General features: G+C 35.2%; 2 protein-coding genes across 2 annotated transcripts in view; one reads left to right on the top strand and one right to left on the bottom strand.

Moving 5' to 3' along the window:
• The window catches only part of LOC125812487 (uncharacterized protein At2g37660, chloroplastic), a 51,858-nt gene extending 44,623 nt beyond the window's left edge, over positions 1 to 7,235 (top strand). The window contains exons 2-10 of the mRNA XM_049491969.1: positions 3,756 to 3,860; positions 4,428 to 4,540; positions 4,659 to 4,712; positions 4,817 to 4,901; positions 5,058 to 5,163; positions 5,628 to 5,714; positions 5,971 to 6,068; positions 6,393 to 6,502; positions 7,100 to 7,235. Coding sequence (XP_049347926.1) covers positions 3,756 to 3,860; positions 4,428 to 4,540; positions 4,659 to 4,712; positions 4,817 to 4,901; positions 5,058 to 5,163; positions 5,628 to 5,714; positions 5,971 to 6,068; positions 6,393 to 6,502; positions 7,100 to 7,165 — 824 coding nt within the window. The 3' untranslated portion in view covers positions 7,166 to 7,235. The remainder of the gene's footprint in view (positions 1 to 3,755; positions 3,861 to 4,427; positions 4,541 to 4,658; positions 4,713 to 4,816; positions 4,902 to 5,057; positions 5,164 to 5,627; positions 5,715 to 5,970; positions 6,069 to 6,392; positions 6,503 to 7,099) is intronic.
• Positions 7,236 to 9,660: 2,425 nt separating this feature from the next.
• Positions 9,661 to 16,399, bottom strand: LOC125812592 (phytochromobilin:ferredoxin oxidoreductase, chloroplastic). Its single transcript, XM_049492083.1, has 8 exons — positions 16,145 to 16,399; positions 14,247 to 14,366; positions 13,161 to 13,255; positions 12,398 to 12,491; positions 12,153 to 12,284; positions 10,452 to 10,556; positions 10,107 to 10,157; positions 9,661 to 10,019 (listed from the first exon to the last, which is right to left on the bottom strand). Exons 1-8 carry the CDS (start codon positions 16,382 to 16,384, stop codon positions 9,828 to 9,830), a joined length of 1,029 nt encoding a protein of 342 aa, XP_049348040.1. The 5' UTR covers positions 16,385 to 16,399; the 3' UTR covers positions 9,661 to 9,827.
• Between the last annotated feature and the right edge of the window lie 255 nt (positions 16,400 to 16,654).

Below are 16,654 nucleotides of genomic sequence, written 5' to 3'. Positions count from 1 at the left end.
CATGGTATTTAAAACTCTAGTAAATTTTTGACCTTCGTGAATCGCTCATTAGATTTCACTTGTCAATTTTTCGAATTCTAGTGGTTTAGCTAGGGGTATTTTTGTCCAATTTCTTTAAATATAATTTCAAATACTTAATTAATCTTAGATGGTAATTGAAAGAATCACTTTATAGACTGCTTAAGACGTTAACAAAGGAAAAAAAATTTCGAACAATGAAAGTTAGGATTTGGTCATTGGTCTATGCTTTACCTTAATAAGACGAAAGGCAGTGGCGGAATCACAAATTTTTAATAGGGGTTTTAAAATATGAAAAGGTAAAATACAAAGAAATCAAAGGGATTCACATTTAATATATCTATCAAAAAAATAAATTTAACTATGTATAAAAAATGTAATATTTCATCAAAAGAAATTTGAATGAATCCCTCAATCATATCTGGCTCTGCCCTTGATGAAAGGGACAATTTCTTTATGTCGATATTAATTATGTTATGCTTGAAACATATCGTGTGATATGTGCTATGTCTAAGGTATCTAAGGCCTTTTGTCTGCATTTCAAGCATTTTTGCTTTTAAGTTCTTACACATATAACTAAAGTTTTATTATATTATACTACATATCTGAAGTTGTTCTGAAGTGGATAGACTTGCAAAATTTCATATGAATGAAGTTTCACTATTTTTGCCTTTTTATCTAAAATTCTTGCATATATGACTGAAGTTTCACTATTTTTATCTAAATGTAGTAATATAAAACTTCAAACACCGCATATTTAATAGTATTCTGAAAAGAATAGATGTGGATTTTTTTTTTAAAAACTGTGTACGTATTAATATTAAGTATGATATCCAAATGAAGTACCCCATAAAAAAATACCATTTGATTTTGGTGAAATTTGTGTATGCTCGTGTTTGGTGCATTAGAAAAATAAGTACTATAAAACAACAATTAGAGGTCATGGACTAATTGAGTAAACAAAAGAGTAAGAATTTGAGAATAAGATAGTTAAATCAATTTATATGATTTCGTATCTTGATTTGTCACAAAAAAAAAAAACATCTACCCACATTTCCTTCTTCTAGATGATGGAATGTACTAAGATAATATTGAATCGAGTGTATTAATTAGGAGTATCAAATGGACGGGTTGAGTTGAAATTAGAGATATTAAAAGGGGAATTTTTGCATATAGCCACTCAAAAATAACTTAATTATGTTTCATAGCGCTATAGTTTGTAAATTACAATTCGTAGTTACATGTTAGAGGGAGGAGAGATACGAGCGAGATTGGGAGAGGGAGGAGAGAGGCGAGTGAGAAAGGGAAGAGAGTGGAGAGAGGTGAATTGTGTGTATATATATATATGTCGAATTGTATATGTATATCTGTCAAATAATTGTATATATGTAACTGATATACATATGTATTTGTATATCTGGCAAGTGAGATTGAAAGAGGGAGGAGAGAGGCGAGCAAGATTGAGAGAGGGAGGAGAGAAGCGAGCGAGAGATCAGGGCCGAGAGTGGAGAGAGGTGAACTGTATATGTATATTTGTCAGATAATTGTATATATCTAACTGATATACATATGTATTTGTATATCTGGTGAGAAAGATCGGGAGAGGGAGGAGAGAGATGAGCGAGAGAGGCCAGAGAGTGGAGAGAAGCTAATTGTATTTGTATTTTTGTCATATAATTGTGTGTGTGCATGTGTGTGTGTATATATATATATATATATATATATATATATATATATATAAGTGACGTAATTACAACTAAAATTAATCTGCGAGCCGTAATTAATTCAAACTATAGCTATGTTAGCTAATTAACTAGTATTCGCATAATTTTCTCATATTAAAATGGATTGAAATAAAAATTGGGTTGGATCCTGACCTACCCAAGTTTACTTTGGGCTCAAATGGGTTGGGTTCAAATGGGCTTTAAAATGGGTTGGGTCTTGACTCGTCCAATTTGATCCGCTTAATCTCAATAATTTTAATATTTTATTATTTAAGTTTATATTCACACTTTGAATTTCAACTCAAGAAAATTTTAACAAGTCACAAATGGATAGATAAATCCTAATAGATATAAAAATAGATAGTAATTCATACCTTCAATATAGGAATATACATTACATCAATGCAAATAAAGAGTCTTAAATTGGAAATTAAATGGGGCTCAATCGAAAATTCTCTTAAAATAGGTTAAGGCTTGAATACGTTGAAATTGAACTCAATTCAAATTATCTTGAACTCAACCGTTAAAATTATGGACGGGTTACCTATAGTAATTTCAACACCAAATTGGCCAAATTGAATCAAGACATGGATGTAATTTGTTATGTTAAGAGTTTTTATATGTAATTTAGCAAAATATTAAAAGGGTGAGAGAGTTGGGCCTCGGGGTGGCAGGGTGGATGGAGAGAATACAAATTAACATAAAATATCACTTATAGAACTTGTTTTCCCTATTTCTAAAAAAATCCATTTCCCTCATTTTATCTAACCTATATACATATACAACTCACCTCTCTCCCACTTTCTGCTCTCTCTCGCTCGCATCTCTCCTCCTCTCCCAATCTCACTCGCCTCTCTCCTCCCTCTCCCAATCTCACTCGCCTCTCTCCTCCCTCTCCCAATCTCGCTTGCCTCTCTCCTCCCTCTCCCAATCTCGCTCGCCTCTCTCCTCCCTCTCCCAATCTCGCTTGCCATATATACAAATACATATGTATAATATACAATTATCTAACCTATATACATATACAATTCACCTTTCTCCCACTCTTTACCCCCTTTCTCTCGCCTCTCTCCTCTCTCTCCCAGTCTCGCTCGCCTTTCTCCTCCCTATAACATGTAGCTACGAATTGTAATTATCAAACTATAGCTATGCAGAGTAATTGGGCTATTTTTGAGTGGCTATACGTGAAAGTTCCCCAATATTAAAAGGGTGAGAGAGTTGGGCCTCGGGGGTGGCAAGGTGGATGGAGAGAATACAAATTAACATAAAATATCACTTATAGAACTTGTTTTCCCTATTTCTAAAAAAATCCATTTCCCTCATTTTATAGAAATTGTTTTCGAAGAGAAAATATTTTCCAAAATTTTTATCCAACTAAACATGAGAAAATATTTTCCAGATTTTTTTGGTTTCCATACCAAGCACACACTAAGGGGTCATTTGATAGTTGGTTTGAAAGTAAGTATGTAGATATTAAATTTAAATCTTGCATAAGAAATACCATGATGAATAGTTGATTAAGAAGTAAATTATTCGTGTATAAAATAAATACAGTATTTGATTTTAAATAATCTGCATAACTATGTATTAATTATAAGAAAATCTATGTATTATTTTATGCAAACTAAAAGATGAAATAATGTATAACTATTACGTGCATAAAATAATATTACATATATTTCCTCATAACTAATACCGGCATAATTGTAATCTAGTTTCTAAGTTTAGTACTTAAACCAATAGGATATTTCCAATTTGAAGGGCATTATAGTAAAAACCACAATTTCAAAAGATAACTACCACCACAAGTAGTTCTCAATCCCCCTTTCAACTCCCCGCGCTTTATCTTCTTCTTTTCTTCATCAACAATGGCTTCCAAAATCTCTGTTTCCCCTTTCTGGAACCTTCCAATTTCGACTCAAAAAACTCAATTTCCACTTTTACAGCAGTTTCCGTCTTCTTCTAGATTTAACTCATCGAATCTCAAATCAAATTCTTACAAATCTATATCAGTTTCAGCTGCTGTGACTGAAGAATCCCAAACTTCTCCTCCGTCATCTTCATCTCCTGCATCGTCTTCCAAATTAGTTCTTGTTGTTGGTGGATCCGGTGGCGTTGGTATTGTTCCTCTCAATATCTTTTATTTTCAATCAGAAAAAGCATATTATGACTCACATCTATCATATGTAAAATGTTGTGTTGAAATTGAAATGAAATTGCTTCCGTAATAATAGTAGTTGTTGTAATTGGCGGTAAATTTTGAGAGGAATACACAAAAACACACCTGAAGGATCACTTTTTTGCGAGTTTTTTACTGGATGCATTTCCCATTTCCTATTTGAACCATCACCAATTATTTATCGAGACATGTCTTGAAATTAATGAGTTAACTTCCATGTGGACGAAATTTTATTGGCAAATTAAGTTGTCCCGCGCCTTTTGGCATTGTATTCAAACACTTGGTCTAGTCAGCTTCTAGAGTGTTTTTATAAATAGTTGGTGATAGTTCAGATATGAAACTCACTTGTTTTTGACCATTATCTGTATGAATTATTTATGACTTGGGCAAAACCATTATCCTTTTAGACTATGATCAACCTCTTTATTCTGGCTTTTCGTGAATCCTTGACGAATGATTCATGGTTAAGATTCACTTAACTTTTTTGTATTATATGAATGATGCAGGACAGATAGTTGTAGCATCATTACTCAATCGGAATGTCAAACTGCGTCTCATTCTTCGAGACCCTGAGAAAGCAACTACTCTATTTGGCGAGCAGGATGAGGAAAAACTGCAGGTGGGTCTTATTCTTATATGGCTATGCCAAACTCATCCACCCCCACCCCCATGCCCCGGGTCCAATTAGCTCGGGAAGGTATATTCTTTGTTAAAAGAGGATTTCTCAAACTTGATAGGTATGGAAAGGTGACACGCGGAGTCCTACAGGCATAGATCCATCTGTATTTGAGGTTTGTTCATCACATCTAGAACCTTTCTAGGACTTCCCTGGGAAGTTAAAATGGCTTATAAGTTTCTCAAATTGCTGCTGGGCTGTGCACAACTGATCTTTCAGGGTGTAACTCATGTTATTTGCTGCACTGGGACCACTGCTTTTCCGTCTAGGCGGTGGGATGGAGATAACACTCCAGAAAGAGTAGGTTAGAATCTTTCTAGTGAGATGTCTATATTTATGTGGTGGTCTATATAACTACGTCGCAATGTTTCATTAAGGAATATATAAAATGAAGAACTGCTGTTTTTAAGTTTTAGTGCAGTAGTCTTTCTCAATGACATACATGCATTTGTTTGTGTAGATTGGGATGGCGTGAGAAACCTTGTTTCAGCATTGCCTAAGTCACTAAAAAGAATTGTTCTTGTTTCATCTATTGGCGTCACAAAGTTCAATGAGTTGCCTTGGAGGTAATATGCCTCTTATATTTAGAGTTCTTCAAATAATTTACCAATCCGTATAAATTTCTTGTTGATTGGGCACTGTTAACTTCTTTTTAACTAAGAATCCAGATTATCTTTTGAATGCTACTTTTTGTGGAATTCAAATTCACTGACTTCTAGGGCTTAGATATCTTGGCTTATGTGTGCATCACATAGAGAATGGGAAGGTAATGAACTGAGTTTTCATCATGAGAAGGAACGATGAAGAATGGGAGAACTTATCGATGTCAAGCTAGACATACACCTTTCAGAAACTTATACCAGTTTCACACATTTAATCCTTTCTCTAATATGGGCGTCAAAAGTGACTATGTTTGCTCCTTGAGAAGCAAAATGAGACCAAAGATACATAGTTTTCTCCATCCTTAAGAATAAAGTAGTTCTTTTGTTCTTTTACTCTCATAATGTTGTTTCCAACTTTTGTTTTGTAGCATCATGAACCTTTTTGGTGTTCTAAAGTATAAGAAGATGGGGGAGGATTTTGTTCGCAATTCTGGTCTTCCGTTCACCATAATCAGGTACTCGAACTATTTTAATGTGTTTTACTAGCTGCATGTTAATAGCTTACCTTCTATACACTGACAGTGTAAAATAATGTTTACACTATCAGGAAAGATAACTACAAGTAGTTGTATATAATAAGTAGAACTTGTTACCTGGAAATAGAGCTGAAACTACCTGATCATGTCAGTGTTAAATATCTCTTCTTTTTTTTGTGTTACTTGATTTTCGAGAAGATATGTTTCTGGCTTATTCACCATTTTGAAATTACAGAGCTGGTAGATTAACAGATGGACCATACACATCATATGATTTGAACACACTGTTACAAGCTACAGCTGGCGAACGGCGTGCAGTTTTGATAGGTCAAGGTATCTAATCGTTTAGTTTTCATGTAAGTAATGTGTAATGAGCTGAGGGAATTATTATTATTAAGTGTCTCATTAGGATCCCATATTTAAACAAGTTCGCTAATGACTCTCTTTGTTATCATTTTTCATGATAATCAGAGCTTTCTTTAGTCAATCTTCTTATTACACCTATAGGGTCTTCCAAGCATTTGGAACCTTAAGATTCATTCTATGTGAGGATAGTTTTGTGTAATCTATGTTAAAGCAATCTTGACTATTTCCTACATCGCGAGACATTTTCTTTTTGTTTTCTTACTATATTTATTTGGTTTTGCATACTTTTAGGGGATAAACTAGTTGGAGAAGTTAGTAGGCTTGTTGTTGCAGAAGCTTGCATACAGGCATTGGACATAGAATTCACAGAAGGACAAACTTATGAAGTAAACTCTATTCCGGTAATTATCTTAATCTAGTACATATATTTCTCACTTACAGCCTTCTTTGATAAATATATGATATTATCTGCAAGTAGCTTTGAATTTTTAATGAACAAGATGGAATTAATCTGAAATTGAATGGAATGACGAGGAACATATATGAAGTGGACTGTAATCTCTTTGAGAGATGCATTGTGTTGTAAATAAGTTATGGCCAGGTTACTGGACTTAGAGAGGTTCTACATGAGACTTTAGTTAATTGAACAGGGAAGAGCTGGGAATGGGGAGGAATTCTAGCCAGTGGCGGATTCAAGATTTTCACCGAGGGGTTTGAAAAATAAAAATATAATGATATTTGAGCTTCCTTAAGATGAATTTTGAACTCCTAAATCACTGAGCAAACCTCTGGTCTTGGCGTTTAGGGGATTCAAAATCTATATATGTACATAAAAAAAAAACTTATATATACATAACAATCAAAATAGCATAATCCAAAATCAAATGGTAATACTTTAGTTTTTGTGTTTGAATGTAATCGGCACTCATTCAAGATGTTCCCTGGACAGCAAATTTTCAGATCATTACTTCTTTCCACTGAACCATGAAATAATGCAGGGTGATGGACCAGGAACAGATACACTGAAGTGGCAGGAGCTATTTAAAGCTTCTCACAGCAGTTAACTGCAGTTCAACTATATTTTCTTATACAGTTTATCAGAGGAAGCTTTCGATTTATCTATACACATACACTGAACTGTAAGTCACTAAAACAATTCTATATGCAACAATTTGTTTGATGAGTTAGTATGTCAATATAGATACTCACCTATATGCTGTCAGTAATGTAGAGAAAGCCCGTATATTTCTTCGCCCTTCCACTCTTTGTTAGTATATAAGCATTTTTTTCTAGCAATTTCTGATGAATTTCAGATCACCTCAGTTTTTATGATGTTCTAGATTTCTAGTTTTGATAGTTACATGATCAATAGTAGATAATTTGAATTTTTCTTAGGTATTGTTGCTCGTCTGGCCCTGTACGTGAAATGAGTAATAGTACCAAACTGACTTTATCTAAGCATGAAAGAATAGCAGTGATCATTTGATTTAAGAATTGAAACACTGTTAAATATTTACAACATTTTTAGAGGATGAATCAAAAAGTGTATAATTTTACGACTTGTAGGCTAGACATGCTTAGTCATATATTAAGAGACTGCAAATTGCAGTAACCTCTGTTCTTTTTGTATGTTAAACTTTGCTTGTACACATTAAAGATACTAAAAGTTTCCGATACCTCCCCAAGCTTTAAAAATGAAGGGTGAAGTCCTCATCAGGGAAGTGTTACATTAACTACCTAGAAACGAAGAGATGAACTTCATTGTAGTGTTTTTTTTCAACTTTAGGTTGTATCTAAAACCTCTAACCTGACTAATTTGGATTCACATTCGTTATGCAAGACCATTAAGGGGATAAAGTGTTCCTTACCAAAGAGGTACTTCATTCTCTGAGTTTGAATCCAAGTGAAAGGATCCCAACCATCTCACCACATCCGTTGGTGGTAACTTTGTAGTAGTCAAGTAAATCCGTTGAACTATCTCACAGATTATAATCGGATTTGTGTGAGAGAACATAGTTGAATTATCTGTATGTGTCTTTCTTCCATCGAAAGGGTTGAAATTAAGGTACCCTTAGCAAGCTGCAATTCTCCAGCTAGAATACTTGGTGGCAGAAAGAATGACAAGTCCCATGTCATACTGCATCTGAACATAGTTGAATTATCTTAATGTGTATTTTCTGTAACGTGAAATCTTTATGCAAACGTAGAGTTTTCTGATGTTAAAACCACTGCCTGAACTCAATGGTGATCTTATTTTCAACAGGTGAGAGTATTTGTAAGTAGTAGATAGAGTACAGTAAGAATGAACCTACAGACTAAAGATCGATGATCCTTGTTGCTGCTATCTGGTTCGATCATGTAAAAAGTATACAACAATGTATGTATTTTGTAAGTTCTGTATAAATATTTTTGTGAAAGTTTATAAAATCTCTCAGATAAATGTGTTGTATGTATGCACAAAAAACACGAGTTGTCTCTGCATTTTTACCTCTTTTGTAACATTTGGACTACTTCAGATGACTTGTCTGATCACAAGTTTTCTCAACTTGTGGCTTGGCATGAAGATATGCAAGTCCCAATTTACTCATTTCTCAACCCCTCTACCTGTTCGTCTAACCTGTCAACATTCATGAGTCGTTAGCTCAAACATTGCTCGGAGACAGGGCCAAGAAGTACTATGCATAGCTGTCCCCGCGTTTCTTTCTATCAGTCTCACCCAACAAGAGATGATTCATCCAAGAGAAAACAAAGTATGGCTCATTAAAGTAAGAACCCAAGTTAAAGAGCAAGACAATTCAATTAAGGTAAGGAAAAACACTAAATTATGAGTTCAATAAGGAGCATTGGCATTAAAAGTTGTTGTCATGTGAAGTCACGAGTTTAAGTTGCAGAAACAACCTCTTGAAGAAATGTAGGGTAAGTTTGTATACAATGGAGGAGCCTTGGTGTAACTTGTAAAGTTGCCTCCATGTGACCTGAAGGAACTCGGCCTGTGGAAACAACCTCTTGTGAAAATACATGGTAAGTTTGTGTACAATAGAACCTTATGATCCGACCCTTCGCTGAACCCTGCCTATAGCGAGCTTAATGCATCGAACTACCCTTTTTACATCAGATTTCTCATTCTGATGACATTTTTTTTTAATTTGTCGAAAGAAGTGGACATATGCAGTACCAAGCTTATTGCCATCTAAAGAACCAAAAGAGATACTGGTATAATATGGGATCGGAAAAAGTTATATTAAACTTTCTCGATTAATTACATGGTAATTGCCCCGATCAATACCAACAGTGATAATAAAAATGGGAAATGAAAAAAGTAATTTGGGGATGTGATGAACTATATACATTGACAGAGATTGAATAAAGAAGAATAAAGAGAACATGTGAAAGTTACAACAGATTACATTGGGTATTGGAAACACTCTCTACCTTCACAAGGTAGGGTAAGGTCTGCAACTCTGCGTACACAACACTCTCCCCAGACCCCACTTGTGGGATTACACTGGTTATGTAGTCGTTGTTATTTATCAAACACTATCACCTATGAATTCTCCTCCTGCATCAAACTGTCAAGATTGACATTGACAGAGACGACTACTACTACTACAACAACGACAACTACAACAACAGTTGCTGCTGCTACTACTACTAAATCCCATACAAGTTGGGATCGGCTAATTGACAGATACGATGTAAAGAAAATAAAAATTTGTAAATATTACATCAGACTATCTTAACTCTATCACCTATGAATTCTCCTCTCGCATTCCATGGTCGATTTTCGAATGATTTTCCGATCATACTGCGCTTTTCATTTACTTTACCATCTTCACATCTGTACTCAGGAAAGTAATCAAGAAATGTTTTGCTCCCAAGATCACTAACACCATTGAATAGGAATTCCCTAATCACATTCTGAGTAATTAAAAAAAGGGAAAAAATGAATTATTAAAGCTTCCAACAACAAGACATAGTACAGGTTTTTGGATGAAAGAATGATACCTTGGCAAGATCTTCCCCTATCAGTCTTTTCAGAACTCCATGTCCTGGATCCTAGTAAAAGGGCATTTTGGATCATCAGAGAGATCAAGAAGAACAATAACAAAGTGGGAAAAAGTTGCTGCTCGGACTCTTCAAAATTGTCAACGGGTGTGTGTCGGATACTCCAAAGGTGGTGCATTTATGGAGAGAATCCGACGCGGGTGCCGCAACATTTTTTGGAGTGTCTGAGCAACAAAGGGGGAAAAGGACAGAGAAGCAAAGACGGAGAAAAGGCGAGGTAGAGGTTAAAATTAATTATTTCTTAAGACGATGTAAGAGAACCCATGAAAGAACAACTGTACCCACTTTTTCGGATCTCCATGTCAAATATTTATGCTGAGCTTCACAATTGAGAGCGATTTGGAAAGCATCAGTTTCCTCGTCTGATCTATCCATTAGCTCAAGCCATGCCTGTAACAGAAACAGTTAAGCAGTAATCCTGGTAGACAAAGCTGGATTTCTCAAGCCATGAGAACTTTTGACAAATGAAGCTATTTTTTTAAGAATGGTAACATAAAAAAAGAAGACATAATACATAAACATGACCCTTAACTTGGCTTCAACCGGCAACTATGACCTTTTACTTTGGGTGTGCTCAAGTAGGCACTGAAACTTATATAAAATTGAATAAACAGATACAATCGTCCTACATGTGTGTCTATTTGTTTAATTTTATATAAGTTTAAGTGTCTACTTGTGCACATCCAAAGTTGGAGGGGTTGAACCAAGTTAAAGGACATATTTATGTATTATGCCAAAAAAGAAAGAAGCTATTTACAAAAATATAGCGGGCAAGACTAAGATATACAAGAGACAAATTTAATTCTGCTCTTCCTCTTTCAGTTTTAGCTTACTGAGGACATGACCCTAAATCGGAAGGTATGGAAGTCGAGGATTAGGCTAGAAGGTTAGTAGGTAGCCGAGTATTATCGCACTTCATGTGGGAGAGGCAGGGGCTATCCTCCTCTCCGTTTCTCCTTGTTAGTAATATTATTTAGGAATCACATAGTTTCTTTGTTCTTCGGTGTTTATTACTAGTTGTTGCTCCATTTGCTTTGTATGTTGTTTTTTTTTTTGTTGTCTTAATTTTTTATAATCGTGCTTCGAATTCTTCTTTTCTTTTGAGCCGAGGATCTATCGGAAACAACCCTCTACCTCACAAAGGTAGGGTAAGGTATGTGTACATCCTACACTCCCTAGATCCCACTTGTGGGATTGCACTAGGTATGTTGTTGGTGGTGGTGGTGGTGTTGTTGTTGCTGCTCTTCCCCTTTCACTTTTATACCTACCCATCCAAAAGCATATTGCTAAATTGTCTGACCACCTCATCAAAAAACATAAACTATTATCATATAGTCGAGTAGTTTTTTTACTATGAATAGCTCCCTCTTGTTGATAGAGAGCTTACTGCCCCGTGCCCCCACCCTTTATAATTGTGATTATTGTCATGGAAAAAGAGTTTGTTCTCTGTCAAAGAAGCATGCTTAACACAACCTATAGCATAAGGCATTTGACCTGGGTCTAAACTAAATGTTGCCTGCGCTACAATGCACAAAAGCCCTCCATCCCACCAGAAAGTGAAGAACCAGTGGTGGCTGCTTGTGCTTGTTTTTCGTGATTACTATGAAATAGATGACAGACTCAATTAAGCAGGAACCCTAGAAGGACGGCGATGATGTACTTCTATTTACTTAATTATACTTCACACCCTCTCACATGCATGCCTAAATCATTTTCATAGGTCAAGCACGCGGAAATTCTTTTTGATAATGGGTGGCAATGAGACTTGAACACAAGATTTTTTTTCCTGCCCCTATACAACGTTAAGTTATGTAAGTATCTCATTTAAAAGACTGAACAGTTAGAGAGAGTACTCTTTATTTACTCAATTATATCTTCAGTACCTATATTGAGAACTCCACACTAAGGTAGGCCTGCACGATCGTTGTCTACTAATAAGTTGTAACAACATAAAAGTGGGCACAATGGGAAATAGTTACTTAGTACCTGGTAATATTCCTTGAATGCAGAAAATAAAACTGAATGGTTGTGTGGACTAGATGAGAATCTTGTCCATATGACTATTGGTGAAAAAAATCTCAGAGACTCGCTGGTGAGCTTCCCTCCCCAGGGTAAAAGCTGCATGAAATCTGTGTTAAGTCACCATACAATCATTTTAGAGGAGATTCTGAAAAGTGCTTGAAACATTGTTACGCTGAGGATTTGTGTAAATGTCAGAAGATTATTATAACCTCAGAATACTTGAGGCCTAGAGGAATCAAGTCTTTATAGTACTTCTCCTTGTAATCTTCTTGATCCATGATGTCATGCAATGGGTTGAGGTCCCTGCATATGTTTTATAAGGATTCGGTTTCGGTTAATCTCTGACACAACAACAATTCCAATTCAACAAAACACGGAATTAGCCAATTTAACCTCTAAGCATTGTTTTTATAAGAATATTTCTACAAGGTGAAAAAGAACTATTTTCCTTTCGTTTCTTCGCTTTTAGGTGTTCCAGAATATGTGTTATTACCTCATTCTTGCTCAGAAATATAAAGTCAGTTAATCATAGTTTAGCAAACACATCTGAGTTCACGTGCAAATGCTCAGCATAGAAGATAGAAAAATGAAAACTACATCATCTAACTTATCAAAAAAGAAAGCCATATAATCTATAGCAGTCTTAAAGATCATGTCAAGATACCACATTATTTCTTACATAAAACTTATAGGATGGTAGTAGTGAAAAAATGTATACGTGAATACATAGGCAAGATGAAGCGATAGGGAAAAATAGTTGTCGAGATGTAGGACAAAGATGTGTCTGTCCCCACATGATGAAAGCAGGGAAACATAGCCTGATACTTCTCCATTTACCCCAATAGGATGTAAGACAAGGGATTCTGATTGCATAAATCACTCTCCCGAATGTTTATGAACTGAACTCTTTGTTGGATAAAATGGTCATTATGGAATCAGGAAAAGTATGAAATGAGTAAAACAATAGCTTACAGTACAATTATGTTCATCTTAGCAGTAGTGAAAAAGTTGGCACAGAAGATAGGCAGATCAAATTCCGGTTTTGGGAATGCAGCAAAATCCAATACCTGCATGAAATGCCCTTCATTTAGTTCAAGGAGAACTGGCAGACTCGTTTATGATATTAGAACTAATATATCTGCATATACAACAATGAAACTCAGCATTCCTTGCACAATTCTCATCGCGCTTTGACTTGGGGAATCAGTAGAAAGGGAACCAGACAAAAAGAGTTTCCCGATCAAAATTTTGAAGCTGCTAAAGAATAATTCTTTACCTAGGCCACATGAAAGATGACATGTCTAGCACATATTATATTAACAGATAAATGAAGCTCTTCCTTAGAGGGTATTTTTGGTTCACGTGTGATTTTACAGCCCAACTATTCTCTCTTTTACCAGATTGCACTGCAAATGATGTTTAGCAGTTTTACATACCTCTATCTTTTCTCTCAAGGCACTCCCTTGATACCACATTTGATTATTCCCTTCATTATACTTCTGTGATTGTTTCAAAATGTGTCCTTATTTCTTAATGGTCGACACCATAAGGGAAGAGTCAATTTCTTAAAGGCAGAAAACATACCATTATCCCAATAGGTAGAAGATGGTTCTCTGCTCTCACTAAGAAGTCCAGTACTAAGTTCACTTAGGTATTTGGCGGCGTCTTACTCAGGTTTCTTAAGACTGTTTCTCTATTTCACAAAATCTTTTTTAAAAGAGTATATGATTTAATTTACTGTCTGCTATAGATATTGATAGTCGACTAAATTACATAAACATCTTGAAAAATCAAGAAACGCCCAACTTATGCCCCCCTCCGGCTCATGTCTGTTTTATCAAAGGCAAGAGAGGCAAAAAGAGCCTCGACATTTCAGACTAGAGACAGAAGAATCCTAGCAATCTGAGGGATGGAGATATCTCCCTCAAACTTGAATTTGAATTGGCTAGAAATTAGATTCCTATATTAAATTTAAGAAAATAGTCATAATTGTACTATAAATTTTTTTTCTTCTGAAACCAAAGACTGGCTATAACATGAAATTGAATATAATTGGACCTGCATGCCGTCACTCCCTTCAATACATAGACTCCGAAGGAGTCGAATTTTAGGGGCTTCAAAAGAAAGCATTTGTAGTTCCGTTTTGTCATCCATGGCCAATAAAGAACTGTATTTCTCCTGTAGAGAGGGAAAAGGGTAACCACAGTTGGCCAGCATTAGTTCCGTAGAAAACCTTTTTAGGGGGGGTGAGGGTAGCTCTGTAGAAAAGCTTAACAATAGCAAATCCACAACTTAAACCCTTGTAAAGAGTTAAATTGAAAAGGAAAATGTCAAAGGCAACTTAATGACCTAGAGATATCATGAAACTTATCATCTTTACAGCCTTAAACCGTGAAAAAATAAATAAGCAGAAAGCATGGCACGCAAAATCATGCATTTCAAAGCAAGGAGAAATTGAAAACAATAACATTTACATGTAGCTGGTTTAGAGTTGAAATGCACATTTACCCTCAGATATAGCTAGGAATGTTTCAAAGAGAAGAACAAGACTAGTAAAATGAGCAATCACAAAGAGAAAAAAATAACAAAATCCCATTGTATTACCACTAGTATACAACATAAATTTGTAGTCCTGTTCAAGAAGCACAACTTATTATTTGCTATACAAATACCAACCTCAACTGTTTTTTTCTTTTGGTTCATTTACGCTTTATGCACTTGCTATACCATCATTAACTTATTTGCAACTTACTGAATCACCTAAATGAATGAATATTGCACACCTTATTTTGCTCCGTTCTCTAAAAGATAAAGATTACATATTTTACCTGCCAACACCCTTCATTGTTTGAGCTCACTTGATATTCCCCCTCCCAGAACCCCTTGATTCCCTTCCCAGTTCAACTACTTAGTTTACCTCATCTTTTATTTAATTTTCTTAATCCTTCTTGTTTTCATCGAACTAAACATTGTCATAAGCTTTTAGGTTGGACTAAATGAGAAAAATCTCCACAAGGTTTTACATTCTTTACCAAAAGCGAACTAAATTTTTCTTAAGAATTCAAGTTATTCAACACTTTTGATGTAATAAAGATTAATATACCTCTCTTCCCAGAGAATTCCTGTTTCAAACTAGCTGTTTGCTTCAACAATACAGCCACAATTGTCCCAATTTATCGTCCCAATTAACCTTGCTTCTAGAGGTGGAAACTTTAGTACAGCAAGTAGTAAAAAACTAAAAAATGAAGTATAAAATCAGCTGGGGTAGTATTTCATCGATCTCAATAAATTGTTAGGTAAAATCCTCTGGAGTCCTCACTATTACCAGCCCATTTCCACTTCTAAACCACAAAATCCTGAAAACCTCTGAATGGTACATTAAATTCACCATATTCCAAAATACTCAATGAGCTTCACCACATATGGAACGACAATCCCAAGGAGAGTAATCACTACCTATTTTCTTTATTGTCGTATACCCTTTTTCGTAAATATTTTGATTAGCTGCACTTGAGACGAGGGGATTTCGGAAACAGCCTTTCTACCACCACGAGATAGGGGTAAGGTCTGCGTACACTCTACCCTCACCCTCCCAAACCCAAGTAGTGAGTTTACACTGGATATGGATATGATGTTGTTGTTGCAATGAGGGTGGCTGATTTTTTTATCCCAACCTAAAAAAGCTAAACTTTTTAACTCAGATTTTGTTCCTTCTTCAAGAATTTGCAAAATCAATTTCATACATGTAATAAGGGTGGCTGAATTTTAGTCCCAACCTAAAGAAACTAATCTTTTTAACTCAGACTTTGTTCCTTCAAGAATTGCAGAAACAGAAAAAGTTTCACACTTAACACAGCAAAAGAAACACACACACTCACACAGAAACTAAATCACATGCTCAGTACAAACATAATGAAAGATTGTGGAAAACAATGAAAACCCAAAAAATTAGGTACCTGCAATGGAGAAGGGGCCAAAAGGGTACGTGTGTTGGTTTCTTCTAAAGCAAAATGAATCAACTTCTTGTAAGAAAAACCAGAGCTTTCATCTGCTCTCTGGCTCATACTCATACACCTACTTCCATCTTTGTTAAAGCTTCTACATTTTCTATTCAAACTAAGTTTATTCTTACTTTTCAGTCCAAGAAAAGAAGGTGTAGATATGGAAAACCAGCCTGGTGAAGAAAAACACTCCATTGAATCAAAAAGTTACAATCTTGAAGTGTTTCAATTCAAAGCTCCATTTTTTCTTGTTTATTTTTTTTTTACTGAAGAATTTGCTGCTTAGTTTTCAATGATTTTTCTCTTCTTGATTTACTATAAAGTATTGAATTTAAAAAAAAATGCTAGTATAAACAGTAGCAAAAAAAAAAAGTAGATTGTACCTGTTTGGGCAAGTGGTGGATTTTGCTTTGAGCAAAGGGACGGTAATTGTGCAAGCACGTCACCAAACGGCAGATTATGTTC

This window comes from Solanum verrucosum, unplaced genomic scaffold (assembly GCF_900185275.1).
Source record: "Solanum verrucosum unplaced genomic scaffold, falcon-dt-bn FXZP01000120.1, whole genome shotgun sequence".
Taxonomy (NCBI): domain Eukaryota; kingdom Viridiplantae; phylum Streptophyta; class Magnoliopsida; order Solanales; family Solanaceae; genus Solanum; species Solanum verrucosum.
The sequence above is the reverse complement of the archived record's forward strand: the minus strand, read 5'-3'. Positions and strand labels throughout refer to the sequence as shown.

Bases quoted from the DNA above. Each gene is read 5' to 3' on its own strand.
- LOC125812592 (XM_049492083.1), bottom strand. From the start codon at position 16,384: ATGGAGTGTTTTTCTTCACCAGGCTGGTTTTCCATATCTACACCTTCT. The intron at 12,285-12,397 runs GTTATAATAATC...GATTTCATGCAG, and splicing joins TAGGCCTCAAGTATTCTGAG to CTTTTACCCTGGGGAGGGAA. The intron at 10,158-10,451 runs GTGGGTACAGTT...CCCTTTTACTAG, and splicing joins TGACATGGAGATCCGAAAAA to GATCCAGGACATGGAGTTCT.